The sequence below is a fragment of the Bombus pyrosoma genome, linkage group LG13, assembly GCF_014825855.1.
Source record: "Bombus pyrosoma isolate SC7728 linkage group LG13, ASM1482585v1, whole genome shotgun sequence".
Classification (NCBI taxonomy): Eukaryota; Metazoa; Arthropoda; class Insecta; order Hymenoptera; family Apidae; genus Bombus; species Bombus pyrosoma.
In genome coordinates, this window is record NC_057782.1 from 5,549,999 (window position 1) to 5,569,745 (window position 19,747).

Below are 19,747 nucleotides of genomic sequence, written 5' to 3' on the forward strand. Positions count from 1 at the left end.
GAGCGGATTGCTTTCACGAACGACACCGACACGCTTAATGCCCAATAAACGAGTCCAGATGATCAGCATACGGCTTCCTCCACACCGTAGTACCCGCGGAGACACTCCCACACCATAGATCTCGGGGTCTCGAGTGGTTGATCCACGATCCAGCTAGTGTGGCTGACGCACGCACACCGCGCGTACGAGCGCCGCTTTGTCACGCGTGCGGTTTCTCCGCTCTGTCTGCGTGTGCTCGTGCTCGTCTCTCGTCTCTCACCTAAGTTTATTGTTAGAGGGGCCGGCTAGCTACGGACGCGGGGCATCAGGATTTAGTGCTTCTTACACGCCCATGCCGGTACCACGCGCCTCATACACGCTCCCTTCGATTATTCTTCAATCGATACCATTGCGAAATCCAACGTTTCACCCGAGGAACTAGCGTACCTTCTCGGATGTATAACGTGATTTTTCGATTTACAATTCGTTCCACGGAGGTGATCGTTCGGTACGGTGATTGAAGAATGCGAGGAATTTTCGTTACCAGTGTTTCTGTGTTCCTTTTATAATAGACAACGGTGCGAGTGATTTGAGGAATGCTATACAGCGACAGAAAAGTTTCCTCGTAATGTCGAAAATTCTCCTGGAATTTACGAGCATAAACAGACGCCGAGGTAAAGTCACGTGGAAGCTTTATCGGTTTTCCTTTTTCCCGTTCGTGGAAACAATACGCGATAGAACGATATCGTCGATTCACCGATTACGATGCCAGCGGCAGGACGTTTTTATTTCATTTCTCTGTTCACTTTGACCGCAAAAGGAAAAAAAAAAAAGAATAAAGAAAGAAAGAAAGAAAGAATCGCGATAACCGTCAGATATCGGGGGAAGAGAAGCCGGTGGTTTCGTTTCTGTCGGATGACGAGACTGCTTTCCATGGGACGATGGACGAGGCACGGGAGGGCGAATGAAAAACGCGAAATTAGGATTCCGAGGACACCGAGAGTGGCTCGAACACGAAAAACCAATTGCACGAGTACTCAAGTGCTGACCGGGGACACGGTACAGAGGGGTGACGACCCGGTGTGCTGACGGGCGAGATAGGGGATGTGAGTTGGGGGAAAATTGGCGGTATGGATAGGTGTAGCTGAAGCAACGCGGTGCAACGGTGGTTCTTTGTGCAAACACGCCGGCGTCGAAATGCATTCGCTGGAAAAACAGTCAGGTCGAAATAAAAAATTGCCATTCGCGAATAAAAGTGAAATTTACACGGTTGGACGGACAGCGAGGCCACCCCCTGTGCGCCCTTTCCATTTTTCCGTCTGGGAAATAGAATGACGCCAAGTGCAGCAACTTTCAATGGTATTTCGTTTCCGTTCGCGCAATTTTACCGCGCTTTCCATGTGCTTCGACCGACCGGCATTCTATAGAAAAGGAAAATAAAAGAAAAAGGAAAATAAATTGAACCGTTCTTTTATTTTTATCATTTGACGTCGCGCCAACCGCTCGTGTGAATTTTATTAAAAGTGTGCAACATAAGAGGCAGAAATCACACTTTGTTATAATCTTATTATTTTTTATTTATTATTGATTCATTGACCATTAAATTCTACTTATATTGAACTTTTCTTTGTAATATACATTTCCCGCAGTGTAGGATGATGTTCTTTTTTCTTCAGAATATACAGATTCCTGAGTATTGTACGTCTTAGTGTGTCTTCTTCAGATTCTATCTTGATCGTGTCTTGATAGCGAGCGTACATCTTCTTTCCTAAGATCATTCTTAAATGAAGATCAAGTTGTGGAACTTCTTTAGTCGAATTTGCTACTTACTGCCTTTTTTCGCTTCTTCTTCGCGTCTGTATTTCCTCAGATATCTCGTAGAATACACGGCAGGTGGTAAAATTATATCGAATACTAAAACCAAACAGTTAAAAACTATGTTTCAATAACATTTATTAGAATATAACATTCAGCTCGAGTCATCTCAGGAGAACGATTGGATGAGCAGACTTGAAGAATTATTCTGTGTTTTTTGTGTTCCCTTAAGGGTCCCCTGATTCCAGGAAGCACAGTTTCCCTTCCGTAAAAATTATACGAACCACAAATCGAGGGAAACTCTTTTTGATTCTTCCTCGCTCGGTTTCGGTCGTTTCACAACGTTTTGATGCTACCCTTGCCTTCTTTCCGCTCGCTAATACATCCTGGTCGCGTCACCATCCAAGCTCTTCGTTCTCACTCTCTTTCATCTCCAAAACCCTAATTAACTTTGGTAATTATGTGTACGCCCGGACAGAAAGAAGGGCTTTGCACTCGCTCCGTTAGTCGAAAGGCGCGACACACGGAAGAAGGAAAGAGGAGGCTCTGGAAGAAACAAGAGGGCTAATGCAGAACGATGCACGCGCGAACCGCCAGTGGAACGGAGCTCCTACCGTCAACCAGAACTCACTATAAATAGCGGCCGAAAGGAGATTTCGTGAGATTTGACAGCTCCTGACGAACAGTCGTTCGAATGGATATGCCGTTCCGCGAAAACGACGGTTCACTCGACCCTCGACGCTTTTTTTCCGTTGAACTACGTTTATTCTGATTTCAGAAGGACCCTTGCTTGGTGTCTGCTTGCCAGTCGATCGTATATCTGCACGCTGAAATTTGAATCGCTTCGTTTTTTTTTTTTTTTTTTTTAATGGTGCCAGTTTTTAAAGTCTTGTTTAATTTGTTAGTGAAGTTGTTTTAGCTGATAATGTTTCACATAAGTTTAGTTGGTTGGAAATGATTTGAATTTAAATTATCTAGCGAACGGATTTTTAAAATTCTTTTGATTTTTAAGACGAGCCGATCTTTGTTCCTCGTTCCAAATTTCTTTCGCTTTTCATTTTATTATTTATTTTGTTTGTCAAGTTGAGGAATATAACATCGCAGAAAATTCAATGGAATATATTAAATCAGACGAAATAACAAGTTCACATTGATAAAATGGTTTCGAGTTGAATGTATACGAATTGATTAATTTAAACAAAACTCAACAGACACTCTGCAAGTTGACGATCGTGTTCCTTAACTTTTGTCAATTTTTGCCGAATTTATGCCAAGACATTAGTTCCCAGTTCAAATTTTTTCTCTCTCTCCCAGGGGTGAGAAATTAGCCAGCGCAGCGTACAAGCCTTTGCATTTTAATTTGGTCATTCTTGAAAATTTCGTTACTCCCAGCGTGGCCGTAGTTCGCGCGTTCATACGTCTACGCGAGAATACGCGCAGGCGACATCCAGGATGCAAGTTCTGCACACTACCGCGCGATTTACGTGTTTCCGAGCTTTATGTTCCACAGTGCACACCTGTGCGACGCGTAATTCCCACCCTCCTTTTTGTCTTCGGATATCTTCAACTACCGGTTCGTCGGTTTTAAACGCGATCTTCCAGAGACGTAGATCTACGCGAATTTTTCTTCCTGAATTGCATTAACCATGCCGAGAAATTCCCCTGCTATCTCTTAAAAGTTTCGTTCTAACATAGTTGATGCTGTATTAGGTTTATAAAAAATTGTACAGTGATGTACAATAAGACGTCATTGTTGGAAAACACAATTCGATGTACAGCGGCAACAGAGAATATTTCCACAAAAATAAAGTGCGTTTATTATATCATTTACATACTAACTTCACTCAGCGTTAGTTAATTTTGCGAATACAAAAAATTCACATTATGAAAATAAAATGCTGAAATTGATAAAAAGATACTTCATTGGAAAATATTTGCAAACATTTGTGATATAATATACATTTGTAATATAACGAATGTGCAAACATATTTTGTACATCTCCAACTACATTTCTATTCTCAGAAAGCAAATACTGGAGATCGAGGAATTGCTGAAGTTCTACGTTCAAGGTCTTATTTTACTGTATCTTCTTATAATTTTTTAAAGGAATTAAATAATATAGAAAATGTCAGTAGATACAGCCCCTTATTGGGGTGTCCAACTTGTGGCATCTCTTGGCACGGCGTGACGCGACTTAACAAGGCTATTAATTAATAATACCTTGCAGGGATAATTTACGACTGAATGTCTCGCATCAGCATCGTCATTGTTCTTAGTAGCAACCCTCCCCGTCGGTTTCACGGCGCGCTTCAAAAATTGATCCACCGATGTCCCCAGACGGTGTCGAGATCCAACTAGCTACGAGTAATTTTCCTGACGACGTTCTAAAATAAATATAAGACACACGATAAGCCACAGGGAGACATCACATTCTTTGAAGCGGTAAATCAAATTTTATCGCAGAGTACATCGTACTTTTTTGCCGGAACATTTTAAATCAATGATGATTTATCGAAGACCAGAGCATGGCTACATGTACTTGATGAACGACAAATGACTGTATTTATAGCAACTTGATGGAAAAATTGCGCCATCGTAGCGTGTTACAGAGCTTTCCACTTCCCACCCAATTTTCAGGGCAATTTTTACTATTCGACGCGTTCTACTTAAAATCACGAGTTTCTGCCTCGTGAAACGTCGTTTAATTCTTTTTACGACTGAACGTTCCCGTGATAAACAACGCGATAAATTATATTTACCAGTAACGATTAAAGTGCCCTTTTCGTTCCACTCTCCCTTCCATAAACGGATCAATGATCAGAAAAATAATTTTCATTGCCTTTTTCATCCATTAAAAACCGAGTAAATATAATGAAACAACGAGTAAATATTCAGCGAACGTATCATTACTGAAAAATGTAAATAAACTTATTATTTTGACAAAATTTAAAAAATGTACTCAAAAAGAGTATTTTATATAAATCAGAGATTCAAGGAGAAATTCACGATTAAAAAAGAAAATAATATATCTCTCGTACCTGAAACACTTAAATTTCATTAAACTTCGTACAATTATAGAAAGATGAAGAAATAATGGCAATATATCCCCATAATCTCGAAGGTAAAAAAAAGAAAAATCGGTTTCAATACTGCAAACCGAACAAAAATTAGAAACAGAAGAAGTTGTAATCCATTCCTTAATAAATGAATGATTTTCAGCCGAAAGAAGGAAAAAGAAATCCCATCAAACGGGTAACAGAATCAAAAAAGCAAAGGAAAACGTTCGATCATTAAGATTTATCACACGGTCTCTCTTTTTCTGCTTTCATCCCCTAGTAGTCACGCACAAAATCGTAGCGTGTCTTGTCGTACCCTCGTGCAATCGTGCTGCACGTGCAATTTAACGTTCCTCGCCCCGAAGAAACGTTCTATTCTCCGGCGAATAACTCTACCTCGTCCTCACGACGTGACAAGTCGTCGTCGCCCCATGATCGTGTTCGTGCCACCAACACGAGGGGGAAAGGACCGACTGCCGTCCGCCGACAGTCTGAAGAATTAATTAAGACGATGTAATTACCTACTTGGATTCGCTTTAGCTCGAATCCGGACGAGTTGATCCGCCGGTAAACTGTGTTTTCACGGCGTACCCGGCCACTTAACGTGACGGCAATAAATGCATAAGGATCCCGACGATCGGATTAATTTATGGATATCGAGGAAATGGGTTACACCGCTTCCCAAGGCGATAATGCTACTCCAAGCAGGTTTATCTTGATGTCTCAAAGGCCAGGTCGACTTGGTTTCGTTCTATTGACGAGACGAAACCCTCCTTCTCATTGCTCTTATTCTAATTGCTTGATTACTTTTAAAGGGGTTGTAAGTTCATACGTACACGTAGGTTGTAGTTGCTTTCGTCCGTGACAAATTGGGGATGAAACTTTGTATCGTTGACTCGTTGAATTATAGGCGAGAGTCTCAAGATTAGATTCTTCTATTTGTTTTTGAGAAAATTTACATTATAATCGAATGTTTTTGTCGAAGAGAGAGGACAAGGAACGATTTCTATATATGTTTAGAACATTGGTTTTTCATTGGTGGATTATGTTTTAGGGGGGTGAGTAATGGTCGCACGTGGAAAGTAGTGTTACGTTTCTGATAAATCAGAGATGGAAATCTAGTCGTTAGTTTGTCGAGTTGTCGAGAGAAAGAGACTTATTGGATTCTTGAATTTTCCTATCGTTTGAAGTTACTTCACAGTTAAGTACTTTTATTGGAAACTGAAGATACAGACAAAGTGTTTTAGCTTTTTTATATTCAGAATGTGCGTATAACAGGTACTTTTGTTTGTGATAAGTTGGAAATGTAAAATTTTACTCGTTATATCGTTCGATAGCAGTGAGTAAAACTTTAGACCGAATTATTTTATCTTTTATTTGAGAATTATTTTACAGTCGTATATTTTTATTCGATGCAATAAGGACGAAGTGTTTTAATTTTTGTATACTTAGAAAATTAATCTGAATGATTCGTGTCAGCAAATCTCCGTGGCATTATTACATCAAACTCTGTTCCCGGATTATTCTTGCGGTATTATCATTCAATTTTCGCTACAGACGTTTAGATTCAATTAACCTTACGCTACTCGCCGCGTATTAAACTCAAACAGCTCGTATTTTATATTCAAACATCCTGCTGCTGTGTGTCGTTTTTACAACCACCAAGAACCTAAGAATAAAAAATCCTCTCGCCCAGTATTTCAACGAAAAACGTGGTGTCCCATTAATTTCGCCGATGATTTTCATTTTCCAGAAGCTGCAATCTAATCGAAAGTCTCGTACCGAGCCTCTATCTCGTCGAGATACCGTGGTAACAGGCAGCACTACGCCAGGCACGTTATTAAGAGATAAAAATGCAGTTAAAAACTATCACTCCGGTAGAAGCCACGCGTCGTTCTTGTAAAGGAGTCTCGAAGGAAGCTTCTGGATTCTCGGGCAAGCTATATTCAGGAACTTTTAGTCTCGAAGCACATCCTTAGGTAAATGAGCTCTTATCTCGAGTTTTGCACGGAGCCATCGCAAAAACGTCACGTGCCAAGTGTACACTCATACTTTCTCATACTCTCTTGCACATGCAGATACACAAATCCATTGGATCTGCTTCGAGATTTTATCTGTTATTCCCGTTCATCTTCTTCACAGCGACATGCGAACAAACTTTCTTTTTGGCTTTCATAAATAAAGAAAAAGGTAAATAGCGTTCCTTCGTGCGACAAAGCTCGGCCGTGTACAATCTATATATAGTGTACTACATATAGTGTTCGTGCAAAGTGTTCGTTCGAGCATCAAGTGTCCACGATGTGAGGGTGAACCAAGAAAACGAGTCACTTCGCGCGTGTACGTGTGTTCGAGACAGTACACGGTGGAATGTTAGTGGCGGTAAGTTGGTCCGTTTTCAGTTGGTTGCGAAATCCCTCGTCACGCGACAACAGGGAAGGAAGACGAGAAGGAAGAAAGGAAGGAAGGAAGTCGACGCTGGTGGAGGAGGCATTATTAAATCGGCCGGCCCGTAATCCGGTCGTGTTGCTCGCGTTTACGTGGCCGAGGCGAAAACTATGCGGCACGAGGCACGATGAAGGGGCCAAGAATCGGTGGCCTACCGAGCGGGAAAAAGCTGGACTTCTGCCAGGAGCCGCGTCACACTTGGACAGTGTTGCTGGTGTATTTGGGCATCTGCGCCTTGCTGCCTGTCACGATTCTCTCCGGTTGGTATTCGATCGTCACCTTACTCTCTTTTTCGCTTCGTTACCCGACCCTTTTCCTATCTTTCTCTTTATCATATTCTCACCGAGAAGCTGTTTCTTTTCAAATAAAGACAAAAAAGAAAATTAAAAAAATAAAAAGAAGGGAACTGCGAGAGAGACTGTACACCGTTTCGGAATTCGCGTTCGCGGTCGATATCTTGTCGATACATTGGTGGCTGGTTGAAATTTCACTGGCTACTCTGACAGTTACGAACTAAAGGGAGCTTCGTATTTGATAAAAAAAACCTCTTAAAATCGTTTGAAATAATTGGCCGGCTAACGTGATCGTGGTCCCGATTCTGAATCATACGCGTTTCAGCTTCGTGATTTTTGATATTTCTCTGAGTGAATTATCATGTTATACGAAATTTGATACACGTTTTTATCAGCCTCATTGGTTTTATTAGAATCAACGTTTTCATACCTCTATGTCATTGAAATTTAAAATGAATATTATTTGATATCTTTCCATTATTTTACTCCATTGAACTCTGTCTCTCCTTTTTTCTTTCATATTCACTTTTTTTTTTTCAAATGGACGTATAAATTAATAGTAATGTAACAGAAAGAGGAATGTATTCGAAGAATGGTAGCAACGTCGCGTTTTCTGCTCGAAGAGAAGGAAGAAAAACGAAAAGAAGAATGGAGCGGCGAGATGCGAATTGTCGACACGGAAATAGTGGAAAGTTCCTAGCGTTCGTTCCACGATATGAACTCTGACAATCCCACCTGAGAAATGAACCGCATAAATCACGATACGTTTATCAAGCGTTCGCGTCGTCTCAATTTTGCCAAACTTTCCCCGCAAATCTCCTCTGCGCCGCCTAGGCGTCGCCATCTCCATCTTTTTAAGAATTCTTTCAACTCTGAGCATCATTTCGGTGACGAGTCAATTTTAGAACGACAAAAATGTTTTTTTCTTTTTTACCATCGCGATGACAGTATCTGTTTACGTAAAAATAACAAAGGGAAGAAAATATTCGGGCAATAATTGTGTTTTGAGAATAATCGAGCTGTTCTCGTGTTAAATATATCTTTCGCGTATGAAAATATTTGTACGATACGAATTTAAATCACGGGCGAACGTCTATTAATTCTGAAGTGTTCAGATTAGTCGAATTACTGGAACTTAAACGAATTGAACTTATTTTCAAGCGGATACACGAGCTCTTTAACAGTTTCTAAATTTATTATTATTTATTAATCGTGCCAATTAGAGAATAAGGGGGAAGAAGACGATAGGTCAAACTTTATAGTATCAAAATAATTGTTTCATTTAATTTTGAAGCTAACGTGTATTTCTATACGCTTCAAAACTTGAAAAATATTGTTCGTAATAATAGTAAAATATGAAAGATATTGAAATATTGCTTGTTTTAATAATTATTCCATGGCATCTATAAAAATTTATCAACTTATCAAATATTTTTAAAAGACTAATATCTTTTAACTTAAGAAACTATTTTTATCCTGAAATGTGGTGTCACATTAAAATCCTCCTATTTAATCGTGAAGTAGCATTAAAGTCAGAAGATCAACGTAAATCACGTTATCTTGTTTTTCTTCTGTGATGAAATTGCAAGGCTGTTAAGCGAGGAAGATAGTCACCAAATTGCAAGTGACCTCATGCTCCGTAAATTTAGATCGGCGATATTCAAATGACAGGATGGAACGTCGTTTCCATATTTTTCTGTCGGGATCGATTTTGTCACCAGGCGACGGCAATCCGCGTCGCAATCATCGAAATTTCATTCTCCGTCAATTAACTACGTTTCACGTTCCAATCTAACGCCCGATAATTAATGTAGAGAATTTTAATCGACGTTGTGCCCGATCCGTTCAATTCGATTGAACGCGAACGCGTTAACGAGCTCTACACACGACCGTCCGAAAACTGGTCGCCTCTTCGGCCAATGGGAACCGTTTGCCGATCAATCGAAAATTTTCTCCTTGCTCCGCTGATCCGTTTTCCAACCGTAGAACAATGCAGCAGGCCTTTCTTCTAAAAATAGATACCGATTCAGTTACCAGAATTATTCGACGCGCGATACTGAAATTAATTGGAATTAAATTTCAATCGCGAAATTTTTGATAGCTCACGTTTAGAAGAGTTCAGTTTGATAATTGAAAAAGTTTACCTTAGAGATGAACATACTAGCAGAATTTGACAGTTTTCACTCGACTATTTTTTTTAAATGGAAAAACAATATGATGAATCGTAGTTTCACGTTTGAAAATTAAGTCTGGAAATCCAAATTGCTCTATTTTCAAACCGTAGAACGACTGATTTTAGTTTTCCACTTGAAAATGAAAAAATATACATTTATAAATTCACACGAAAATTCCAAAGTTTGGGAATTTAAATTGAACCATTCCCGAACTGTAAAACAATACGATGGATGGTTTCTTTAAAAATAGCTTTAGCCTTGAATGTATCTATATGCTCAATAAATTTTCTCGAAGTGTTTAAATCGATCGTGATTATTGAGACCCAACGTTTTGCCAAGCGAAGGGAAAACGAATGAAGCGAATGCGAGAATTTAAATGCGTTGCTCCTGGCGCAAATTGCAAGTCGTATTAACAATTACCTCGTAATTGTCTACACAAACCGCGGACCGAGAATTTGTAAGGCAAAATTAAATTTCTGCTGCTATATTCTATTACGTGGACGTCATTCTGTTACCCCACCTTTGACTGTCGCGTCATTGTGCCTCTCCTGCTGCATTGTTACAATTTTGATAATTCCGTCATGCGGTCGACTGTGAAATTGAATGTTTGCTTAAAAACTCCACTGTCTCGAATTGTCTCGCCTTCGCTTGCACGGAATTCTTTCGTCTACTATCATTCTTTCTGCAACAAATTATTATCAATGTGAAATATTTTTCTTGGCTCTGGTATCTCTGATAAAAAAACTAGTATATTTTTCCTGTTTCTTAAATTCTTCGATGTATAATAAATCTTCTTATAGATGGCAAATTAAACACCGAGAATTGGTTTTGCAGAATAATGTACAGTGAAATCGTAGTTTTTGAAATTATTTAACGACTTCAGAGTGGAATTATATTGATGTTTTATTAAAGACTTTGATTTCTCCTGCAATAAATCGTTTTTCTTGTTAGATAAGAAAACTCGAGAAAGAATCATGAACGAATTCAATTCAATTTTATTTTATTTTGAAGAATAATAAAAGATCGTCTTAATGTCCAACAGTTTGAACATTCTCAATGATTTTTATTTCACCTCGAGTGTAATTTTTGTCCCTCCGTTGGAAAAATGTTTAAAGAATACGAGTGACGCGTATCGTGGATGAATATATTTTCGAAATAGGCTCGCCTGCGTGTCCGTCTACGTTTCTATGTTTTTTTCGAGGAAACACCCTCTTTATGACACGCACGTGTTGCCATAAACGTCCGCCCAGGCTCGCGACCGCAGCGTAGCCAATTCCAAATGTGCCGGGCTGCATAAGTACTTCCGTTAAATCTGTGTCAGAGAAAACACGCCCGACGATTTCTTCTTATCCCCCTTCCTTTCGTTCGTTTCTCGCGTTCTACACGTTCGAGCGATCCAACTAGAACGGTGCTTTGTATCGTCGAGCATAATTAAAAGATAAAATCGAATGAAATCGTTCGCAGAATGAGACCAGTAATCGTACCGGTAGGTTTTAATTAAACCAGAACTTTGGCTGACCGAAAACTGTCTTTTGCTTCCTTCTCCTTTTTCTCTTTAATCCTTGGTCGTTCGATCCAGTTGAACTAGAAACAGATAAGACTTTTAGAAAAAGATAACATTTCTATTTTGGGAAACGTAAGAGTTTCTTTCTTAAATTAAAGTCTGGTGTAATTCAATGATTCCGATAGGTTTATTGAGAAACTTAGGTATCTAATATGTATTGCTTTATAATTTTATAGCTTAGGCTGTATAATTTTTCATATACTTATGAGTTTATATAATGAAATGGAATTTCATCCATGAATACTACAAGTATCATATATTAAATATCTTACATATTGTCTTATCTTAAATATCTTATTTTATTATATATATAAATTATTATACGTTCATTACGTTCACTTTTGCATAAACTTGCCAGGATTGAACAAACCTTCACAGTCTACAAGCGACGTAATATCCAGCTGTTCTTGTTGAGAATTGTGGATCTTAATTGCAGAAATAAAAGTAAAGGAACACTAAGATTACACTTAGAATTCATATCAAAATAGTTTTAGATTTATTTAATAAACGATTTGCAGGATCTTCGTCGATATACATTTGCACGCGTCTCAGCACTCTCTTTGTCTCAGCATCTTTCATATCACACCTCCGATGAAACTATTGCATTCATCTGTTTTTCGAGACGCTGTGCACACACATACTTCGATACACCTATATTCACATACGTGTGTCACTACTACGCGACTAATCTAGTCTAGCACAGAAAATTGTACATATCTCAATACTTCTATATAATTTGTATTTAATAATCCTTAATCTGCGAGCCAAAGTTAGAGTTTAAAGTGAACTTTGTCGCAAGAATACAAGCTAGCATTAGCGAATAAGGACTACAGTTTGTTTCACGAGTGTGACTCGATGTTATAAGTGAAGCGATTAAGAAGGGCGCAGTTTTACAAAATATTTTGCGTTAGTTGACGGATCTAGCGCATAGTAAGTAGTATTTACCCGCACGAAACGGACACAGCATGAGATATTAGTTGCTTTTTCAAATGAAGTAACACATTCGAGCCGGTCTGCGAACCAAACATCTGGCTTCAGTAGCATAAACAGTTGCGTCTGAGCCTGGTTTCGTCGTTTTCAAGCGAGAACACTGAGCTAAAGCAGCGCTCCGGAATGGTTGCGTAAATAATCATACGATTGTGGGTCTTTTGAGGCGAGATTTCTTTAATTATCAAATCAACACGTTTCTGCAAAGATCTAGTTTGTTCTGAATACGATTTATAGTTTAAAAATTCGCATCGATTTCGGCAAACAGCGGCAGGGTTTCACCGAAGAGGTGAAAAAGGAGGAAGGTTATTTTAATTTGCCTTGAAATAACAGTTCCGTTTAAAAACACGGTTTCACTTAGAATCGCGGACATAAGCGATGGGAAAAAATGTAAATTAATAAATTTAAAAGTTAAATAATTCCTGCGGCAGGTTCGGCGCTACTCGGCGGAAGGCCAGGACATCCCGTGGGGGTTGCTTGAAATTCAGAAAAACCAAGTTGTCTTCCCTAACAGCGACACAACTATTTATACGTAAATAATGTAACAGCGCGCGTCGAAAACGTTAGCCAGCTCTTATCCGTGTCAGTTTAGGGAAATTAGTTCGGTGAAAAGTTCCTTGGCCGTTACATATTTAATTTTTCCGTGGTTGTCTGCGAAAACTTCGCCGTAGTAATAAATTTAATACATAACCCCCGGAGTACCAAACCGCATACGAGAATTTTAACAACCGAGTTTCATCGACTATCCTATGTTTTAATAATATTCCTTTAGCTTTGCCACTCTTCCTTCCAGCTAAATTTCTTATTTCGTTTCAATATTATACGGAGAGTCAAGGAGGAAATTTTTATTTGCTTGTGTACATAAACGTTTCGCAGAATGTCAGCAATATCAAGTTACTGCGAGTAGGAAAGCAATTAACGTTGCTGACTGGTCTGACCTCGAGGTCTCCAACCCTCGAACCTGTCCCCTCTTAATCGTACTCACGCATACTTTGCGTTGTTTGCATTCGCAAAACGCTTTCTCACTTTTCTCTCTTCTTTCCTTTTATTTTGCATCTTTTGTCCTTTCTTCTTTCTTTCTTGACGTGAAGAACGTCAAGCTCGTGATCGTAGTGCAAATTAATCTGACAAACAAATAATTAGACGTTTCTGAATTATTATGTTTACCCTTTGTCGCGACACGGGTGTTCGTTCATCGAATGGACGTTTGAAGGATAATTTCGAATCGTCGTGCATTTTTTCATTTTCCGTCATATGTTCATTTGCGTGTCTGCAGCCATTACGAGGCTCTTACAAACACGGCTCTCATGAGCGCGGGATTGAGGTACGTTCGATCAGCGCGTTCCCTCAGAATCGTCTTCAGAGAGACTACCAATCGCAAGCTTCAGAGTGCAAAAGCTGCAAAAGCCAAGCTTGGTTTGAGCTGAACTTTAGAATGGCCGCACAGCGCGGCATTTGAATGAGGATTCGGGGCAAAAATCAAGATTCGCTCATTACGTTCGTTGGTTTGCAATGCAACGTTCACACGATCGCGGTCGATGTTCACAGATCAGATTCACAGATCAGATTCGCATGTTCGCAGAGTAGGTTCGCTACATTCATAGTTTCGCGGGCTACGTTTACACGTTTGCAGGGCACGTTCGCACACAACGTTCAAACGTTCGCAACAATAATTATTTCCATGTTTATCCGTTGTATGCCGCATTCTGCATACGTTTTGGACTTACACAGTTTAGGTAATTACACGTAACGAGGTAACAGTTGAAAAATCAATGCTACAATGTGTTGTTTGAGGAGGAACTGGTATCAAATGCGTTGATGTATATAGTGAGTTTCAAGCGAATTTATTTATAAAGACTTTATAACGAATTTGTAGATCTATACGAGTACGCAGAATGATATATTTTGACGTTTAAGCATACAGAATGGCTCATGAAAGTTTTTGAACAACTGCCATAGGAAACTTTTAATGTTTATATTATGCGTGTTATATGAAACATTTTAAATGCCATTAGCATTCTAATGAAACACGATTGTTATAATTACGTTCGTGAAACCAATCCGAAAGTGCATATAGAAATTACATTTAGTAAAATATTAGTATACATCATTAATAGCCATTTAAACATGTAATAAGATTAAAGATGGTCCCACTGGATATCGAAGCTTATTAATATAATGGATAATTGTAGTTTCAATGTACAATTTTCGAATTGGTTTCAAATTTTACTAATATAATCATAATAGTCATTTCTCATTATAGTCCTAATGAAATTTCAAACTGTTTCGTATAACACAATGTATTCATAAAATGTATCTACGAATGTAACTGTGTCAGAGTTTAATATCGTCCATAGTTTCTTCGAATCAAAAACACAATCACTTTTCCTCTGAACCCCTACATGTAATCTACATTATAAGAATATACAGAAATATCTAACTTTCCACACAGGTATGATAAAAACAAAGCTAAGAAGGGCCGTAAAGAAGCAGATGAAACATTCAGAAACCTAAAATTGATTCCATCTTCCACGCAACAGTTGGAGTCCTTATATTTCAAACTTCCAGGCATCCCAAAGCAAATCTGACGCTTGTATACGAAATGTAACATTCTAGATTCAAACTTAAGTGTCGGCTTTACTACATATGCTCTGAGGCAAACAAAAAAAAGAGATCCGTCGCTTGTTCGATCACGTCGTGGTGAAATAAACGCGGCGAATAAACCTCTTCTTTGGGACAACGAGATACTCCAGCCGATAAATCTCGAGGATAGAGCTCTTTCCCCAAAAGATACATTTTCACCCTCGGTCCCCGAGGGAAGACAGAGAAGACAATGACCCAAAAAGGGTGGTGTCAAACGGTGAGAAGAAACCGCAGAGAAGGAGGACAGTTTCTTCCGGAAACTCATCCAGCCAGCCAGACAGCTCGAAGAAAGTCCTGGTTATCCAGGAAGAGAAGAGAGAACCGAGCCTGAGAGGAGTGACCCAGGCGCCAGCCAGTTACTTACGCTTAGGACAATTTACCTTAATTAATTAACCGGCGTTGCGACGGCTCGCTAATTTATGCTCATAGAATGATTCACTGCTCTTTCTCGTCTCTTTCCTTATGGCTTCTATCTCTTACGTATGCCTTTCTTTTTCTTTTGCTTCTCTTACGGTCCGCGTTTCACGAAACGGAGAGAAACGAAATTTTCGGCGCGCAACATCTCCGGAGACAGATAGGTGAGCCGCTCTAATTAGAAATCGTCCGCAACGTTTCAGATTGCACTGGAGAACCGGGTGACCGGCCGCGCCCCATTTCGCAATCTTCTCCGCGGCGCTAGTGTTTAAACGACTCGGCTCGATGGTCTCGGTATAAAATACGTCGGGGAAAGAGGAGGAAAGAGGAAGAGAAAGAAAGAGAGAGTGAGATAGGAGGAGGGTAAGAATGGTCGTTACGGAAAGGGGAGGGTTTACTTGTTGCTTGTTTCGATGCGTGTTAATTTCCGCCGCGTTTTCGCGCGGTATCCAATCATCTAGAGTTCCTCTTGTGAAATTCAAGACGATCGGCATGGTTTATTGGAATCATGAAACTAACGCACCGAAGAAGAAAGCCATTTTGATTTTCGCTTGGAATCACCTCGAAATGATAAGATTTTGATAAGAACTTCGTTAAGGACTTCGCTTCTCAGAGTTTGGATTTATTAAAGATTTCCTTTTACTTTCGCGCGAAATCAAAGACTTGTAACTTTTTTAAACTGAACTTTGAAAATTCGTATTTACTAAAAATTCACTTTGATTTTGGCTCGAAATTATCTGGAAATATGTGATTTTAAGTATTTATAATTTTGAAAACTTCGCTTTAATTTGAAACTATCCTGAAATGTATAATGGGATCGTAAACATTCTTAATGTCTGAAAATTCCTTTTAGAAATATCGCTGCAAAGTTATAAATTCGGTGATTTCAAACCAAACTTTTAATAGTTTGCTCGTCTCCAGTTGTGGAAACGGGATCCTCTGGTCATTAAAAGATACGGCAATGCTACAACAACATCACGATAAATGGACAATTGACATGACAACTTCAACTTTTAATTGGATTACTTGTTGGAAAATGTACAAAATTCTTTCTTCTAAAATAGATGTTCTTCTAAACTAAAATCTATGGTATATTCGATACCATGGACAGGATAATCTCTATAATTCCCCATTAAATTCTTCCAATGATCGAATTGAAAATATGCTTACAATTTATGAAATTTATTCATAAGAAGAAATATGATATTGTAATCTCTTAAGTTCAAAGATTCGAAAAAATACGAATAATTTGGCTAAGGAAAATTCTACAACAACGAGAATTCAAAGAAAACAGAGAGAGGAAATGGAGTTGATGTTTCTCGCGTGTCTGAGATTTACACGTGGAATTAAGCCGTTGCGAACGAAACTTCATCCGTCCCATTGTTATTTTATCTCGATGCAATCTGTCAGCGGATTGATTCAATCCAGCAAAAGGGAACCAGACACGACCACGAAATTCTCTAACAGAGTTTCATTAACGAAGTCATGTAGCCGCGATGCGTTCGCATCGGTACACGTGTAACTGCAAACGTGAAACTATCCTATTCACCACACGCGCGATATTAAAATCACCTGGCCGTGGCGTATTCGTATTAAATTCTTGTATCGCAATCCGTCTTCGTGGTTTGTATGGTCGTTCCGCTTTGAGTTTCGTGTTCATCTCTCTTCACAATTTCATCAGTGAAATCTTTGAATCGATATTCACGATCCTCTTCTTTTAATTACTACATATCGTCACATAACAGAAAACTCGCATCTAAGCCGTGACTTTTCGTGGAAATTTCATTTCCAATGTTTGCAAATATTTGCTTATTTCTTTTTAAAGTAATTATTTTGGTCGTTAAGTTCTTCGAAGTGGGAGTTTCGTGTTTATTCCTCTTGGCAATTTTATCGATGTAATCTTTGAATCTACGTCTTTTGCTTTCATTAAATAGGAAATTCATACCTGTGAAAAATTGTGATTTTTCATGGAAAATTCATTTATATTCTGTTTGTAAACATTTACCCTCCTACTTTCTAATGATTATTACAAGACTTGCTGAAACTGACAGTCGAAGCTTGTTGTTTAAGACGATTTAAAGGATTGAAATTTTCGGCGAAGTAATTTCAGAGAAGCGTTTCTGCTCTCAGTTTCCTCCTTCGAGGCGAACGTACAACCAGGATTTCTCGTTCAGGTAGTTAGAAACCGTTCGACAGAGTTTCAAGTGCCAACGAAACTTGAGCGGAGTTCCCGTTTTCCGGCCCGTTATGGTTTCGCGGATTTACACAACCCCTAAACGTCGATTCCCAGCCAATTTCGGTCGAGCTTTCCAAACCGAAAGATCCACAACGATCCGTTGATTTTTTTACAACCGTTCTAAGCAAGACACGCCTTCTTGCCGCCCAACTCACCAAATTTTTCTCACGTTAACGACCCTCAAGATAAATGGCTCTTTTTCCGCAGTCGTGTAAGAGAGGGAGGAAAGAAACGAAGGAAAACGTGAAAAAAAAAAATGAGCAGTACAACGGTATACATTCGTTAAAATCGATTCATTATATAGATTATCAGCCTTTTAACAGGGGACGATAAAAACACACGACACGAGAGTGTTGCTTGCCGCAGCTACAGTTTCTCGAAATTAAAAGGGCAAGAAAAAAAGTGGCAGGTTGACCAGAGAGTAGAGTAAAGCCGTCGGGACTTATGATTAATATTGCACGGAAAATTTCACTTAACGATCGTTCTTAATGGCAGGATAATTAAAATAGCCGAGAAATCCCCATAACGATGCTTGGTAATTAATAATTCTGTAAAGACGGGGCGTTTAAAAACTCAATAAATGACATTATTTACAACGAATACGCGTCCGCAGAGAAATGAAGTTACAATATCGTGGCTACGGTGTAATATTAATGTGCTACTAGAAGAAATATTATAAGGGTACGTGCAGAGAAAAACTATCCCTTCATCCAGTGATTTTATACCGTTGTGTAATAACTTGGTTTTAACACGGGCCAGTTTTGTTTGTTCAGTGGCTCGATCGATAATATGTAATATTTTAGGTCGCATTTCCACCGGAGAAATTGTAAACACGCTGCAAGTCGCGATGACAAAGTATTATTTAGTCGGGATTTCGTCGTCGCGCTTTCATTTGCATACTTAATTTATTTATTCGCGACAGATAAAAATATGTATACAACGTGTATAGCAACGTGTGATTTACGTTATTATTCATTATTATCCAAATACTTGCTTCTAATATGATATATTTTAATTACAAAATTATGAAAAAGTCCAACTACAATGATTATTATGTTTATAATTATCATAGCATGCCAGAATATTCTCAAAAGATTATGAAAGATTAAATTGATCTTTGTGACCCAACGCGCAATAATACAACTGACATTCTTAATCGTGAAAGCTTATAAAAATATTGTAGAAATATTTCATTTCACCACCTCTTTACTGCTACTTTTAAATTAATTTATCATTAAATTGTACACTTTTTTTTAAATTCAAGTACCAGAGGTGCTTATGGCATTTATGAACAGTCGTGTTATGCCTGACAAATACGAATCATAAGATGATATAATTTTCGTTATCGGGGGGAAAAAAATATTTTTAGCTTAGCCAGGAAACATTCTATCCGGCAGATGAAGCATAGCCACGGTTCGCCTTCATTTTCGAGTTCGATCAATTCTTTCTACACGTGTCCCGGCCACGGATTACGCGAGTAAAGCGGAACACGTATGCCTATCTACCGCGTTATCGACTTTCACGATCGTTCGCGCAATTAAAACGAATTCTCGCGGCCGTAATAACGATCCGTGGCGTTCCACCGATACGCGGAATTCCACCATGTCCTCCACGCAAAGTGCCTGGGAAAATTGCATCGCGATAGGTTGGACCAACCGTATTGTGGGATTATATAGAAAATTCGTCCATATCCTCGTGAAATCTCGCAACGTTTATTTTTCTAGGGATAAATTTACTGAGTTTAGAAAAAGATATTTATTTTTTGGAGACTTTGATCATTCTGTAGCTGGAAGAATTTTATACTATAAAGAAAAATTATTCAGAACACGTACACATGCGTGTAAATGTCTCTCAAAATGTTACTGAAGAGGATAGAGCTATATGATGCTGATGGGAACAAATTAACAATTGAAATGTAATATTTATTAATTTGTTAAAAATAGTTAGAGAAAATAGTTATATATTCGATGAAGTAATGACGGAATAATTGCAATTATTAATTATTGATACGGTTGGTTTAATAATATTACACTTTTGTATTATTAAAACATGGCGACTTGGATTATTTATTATTAATGATTCTAGGAAAACGAGGATTCTTTTTGTCTATTTCAATTAGCGATAGGAAGTGATGCAAACA

The 19,747-nt window shown here is 38.7% G+C and overlaps 2 protein-coding genes across 5 annotated transcripts in view; one reads left to right on the forward strand and one right to left on the reverse strand.

Annotated features, from left to right (window-relative positions):
* The first annotated feature begins 304 nt into the window (after window positions 1-304).
* Window positions 305-19,747, forward strand: part of LOC122574255 — a 116,525-nt gene continuing 97,082 nt past the window's right edge. The window contains exons 1-3 of one of the 3 annotated variants that reach the window (XM_043741627.1): window positions 305-653; window positions 6,605-6,830; window positions 7,251-7,556. In XM_043741627.1, the coding sequence (XP_043597562.1) occupies window positions 7,424-7,556 (133 nt within the window). In that variant the 5' untranslated portion in view covers window positions 305-653; window positions 6,605-6,830; window positions 7,251-7,423. Of the gene's footprint in view, window positions 654-6,604; window positions 7,557-19,747 lie in introns of all 3 variants that reach the window. The other 2 variants (XM_043741626.1, XM_043741628.1) reach the window with 2 other exon arrangements.
* The window catches only part of LOC122574256 (basement membrane-specific heparan sulfate proteoglycan core protein-like), a 298,381-nt gene continuing 282,649 nt past the window's right edge, over window positions 4,016-19,747 (reverse strand). For both annotated transcript variants that reach the window (XR_006318969.1, XR_006318967.1), the window contains one exon: window positions 4,016-4,179. The gene's annotated coding sequence lies outside the window, so the exon portion shown is untranslated. The remainder of the gene's footprint in view (window positions 4,180-19,747) is intronic.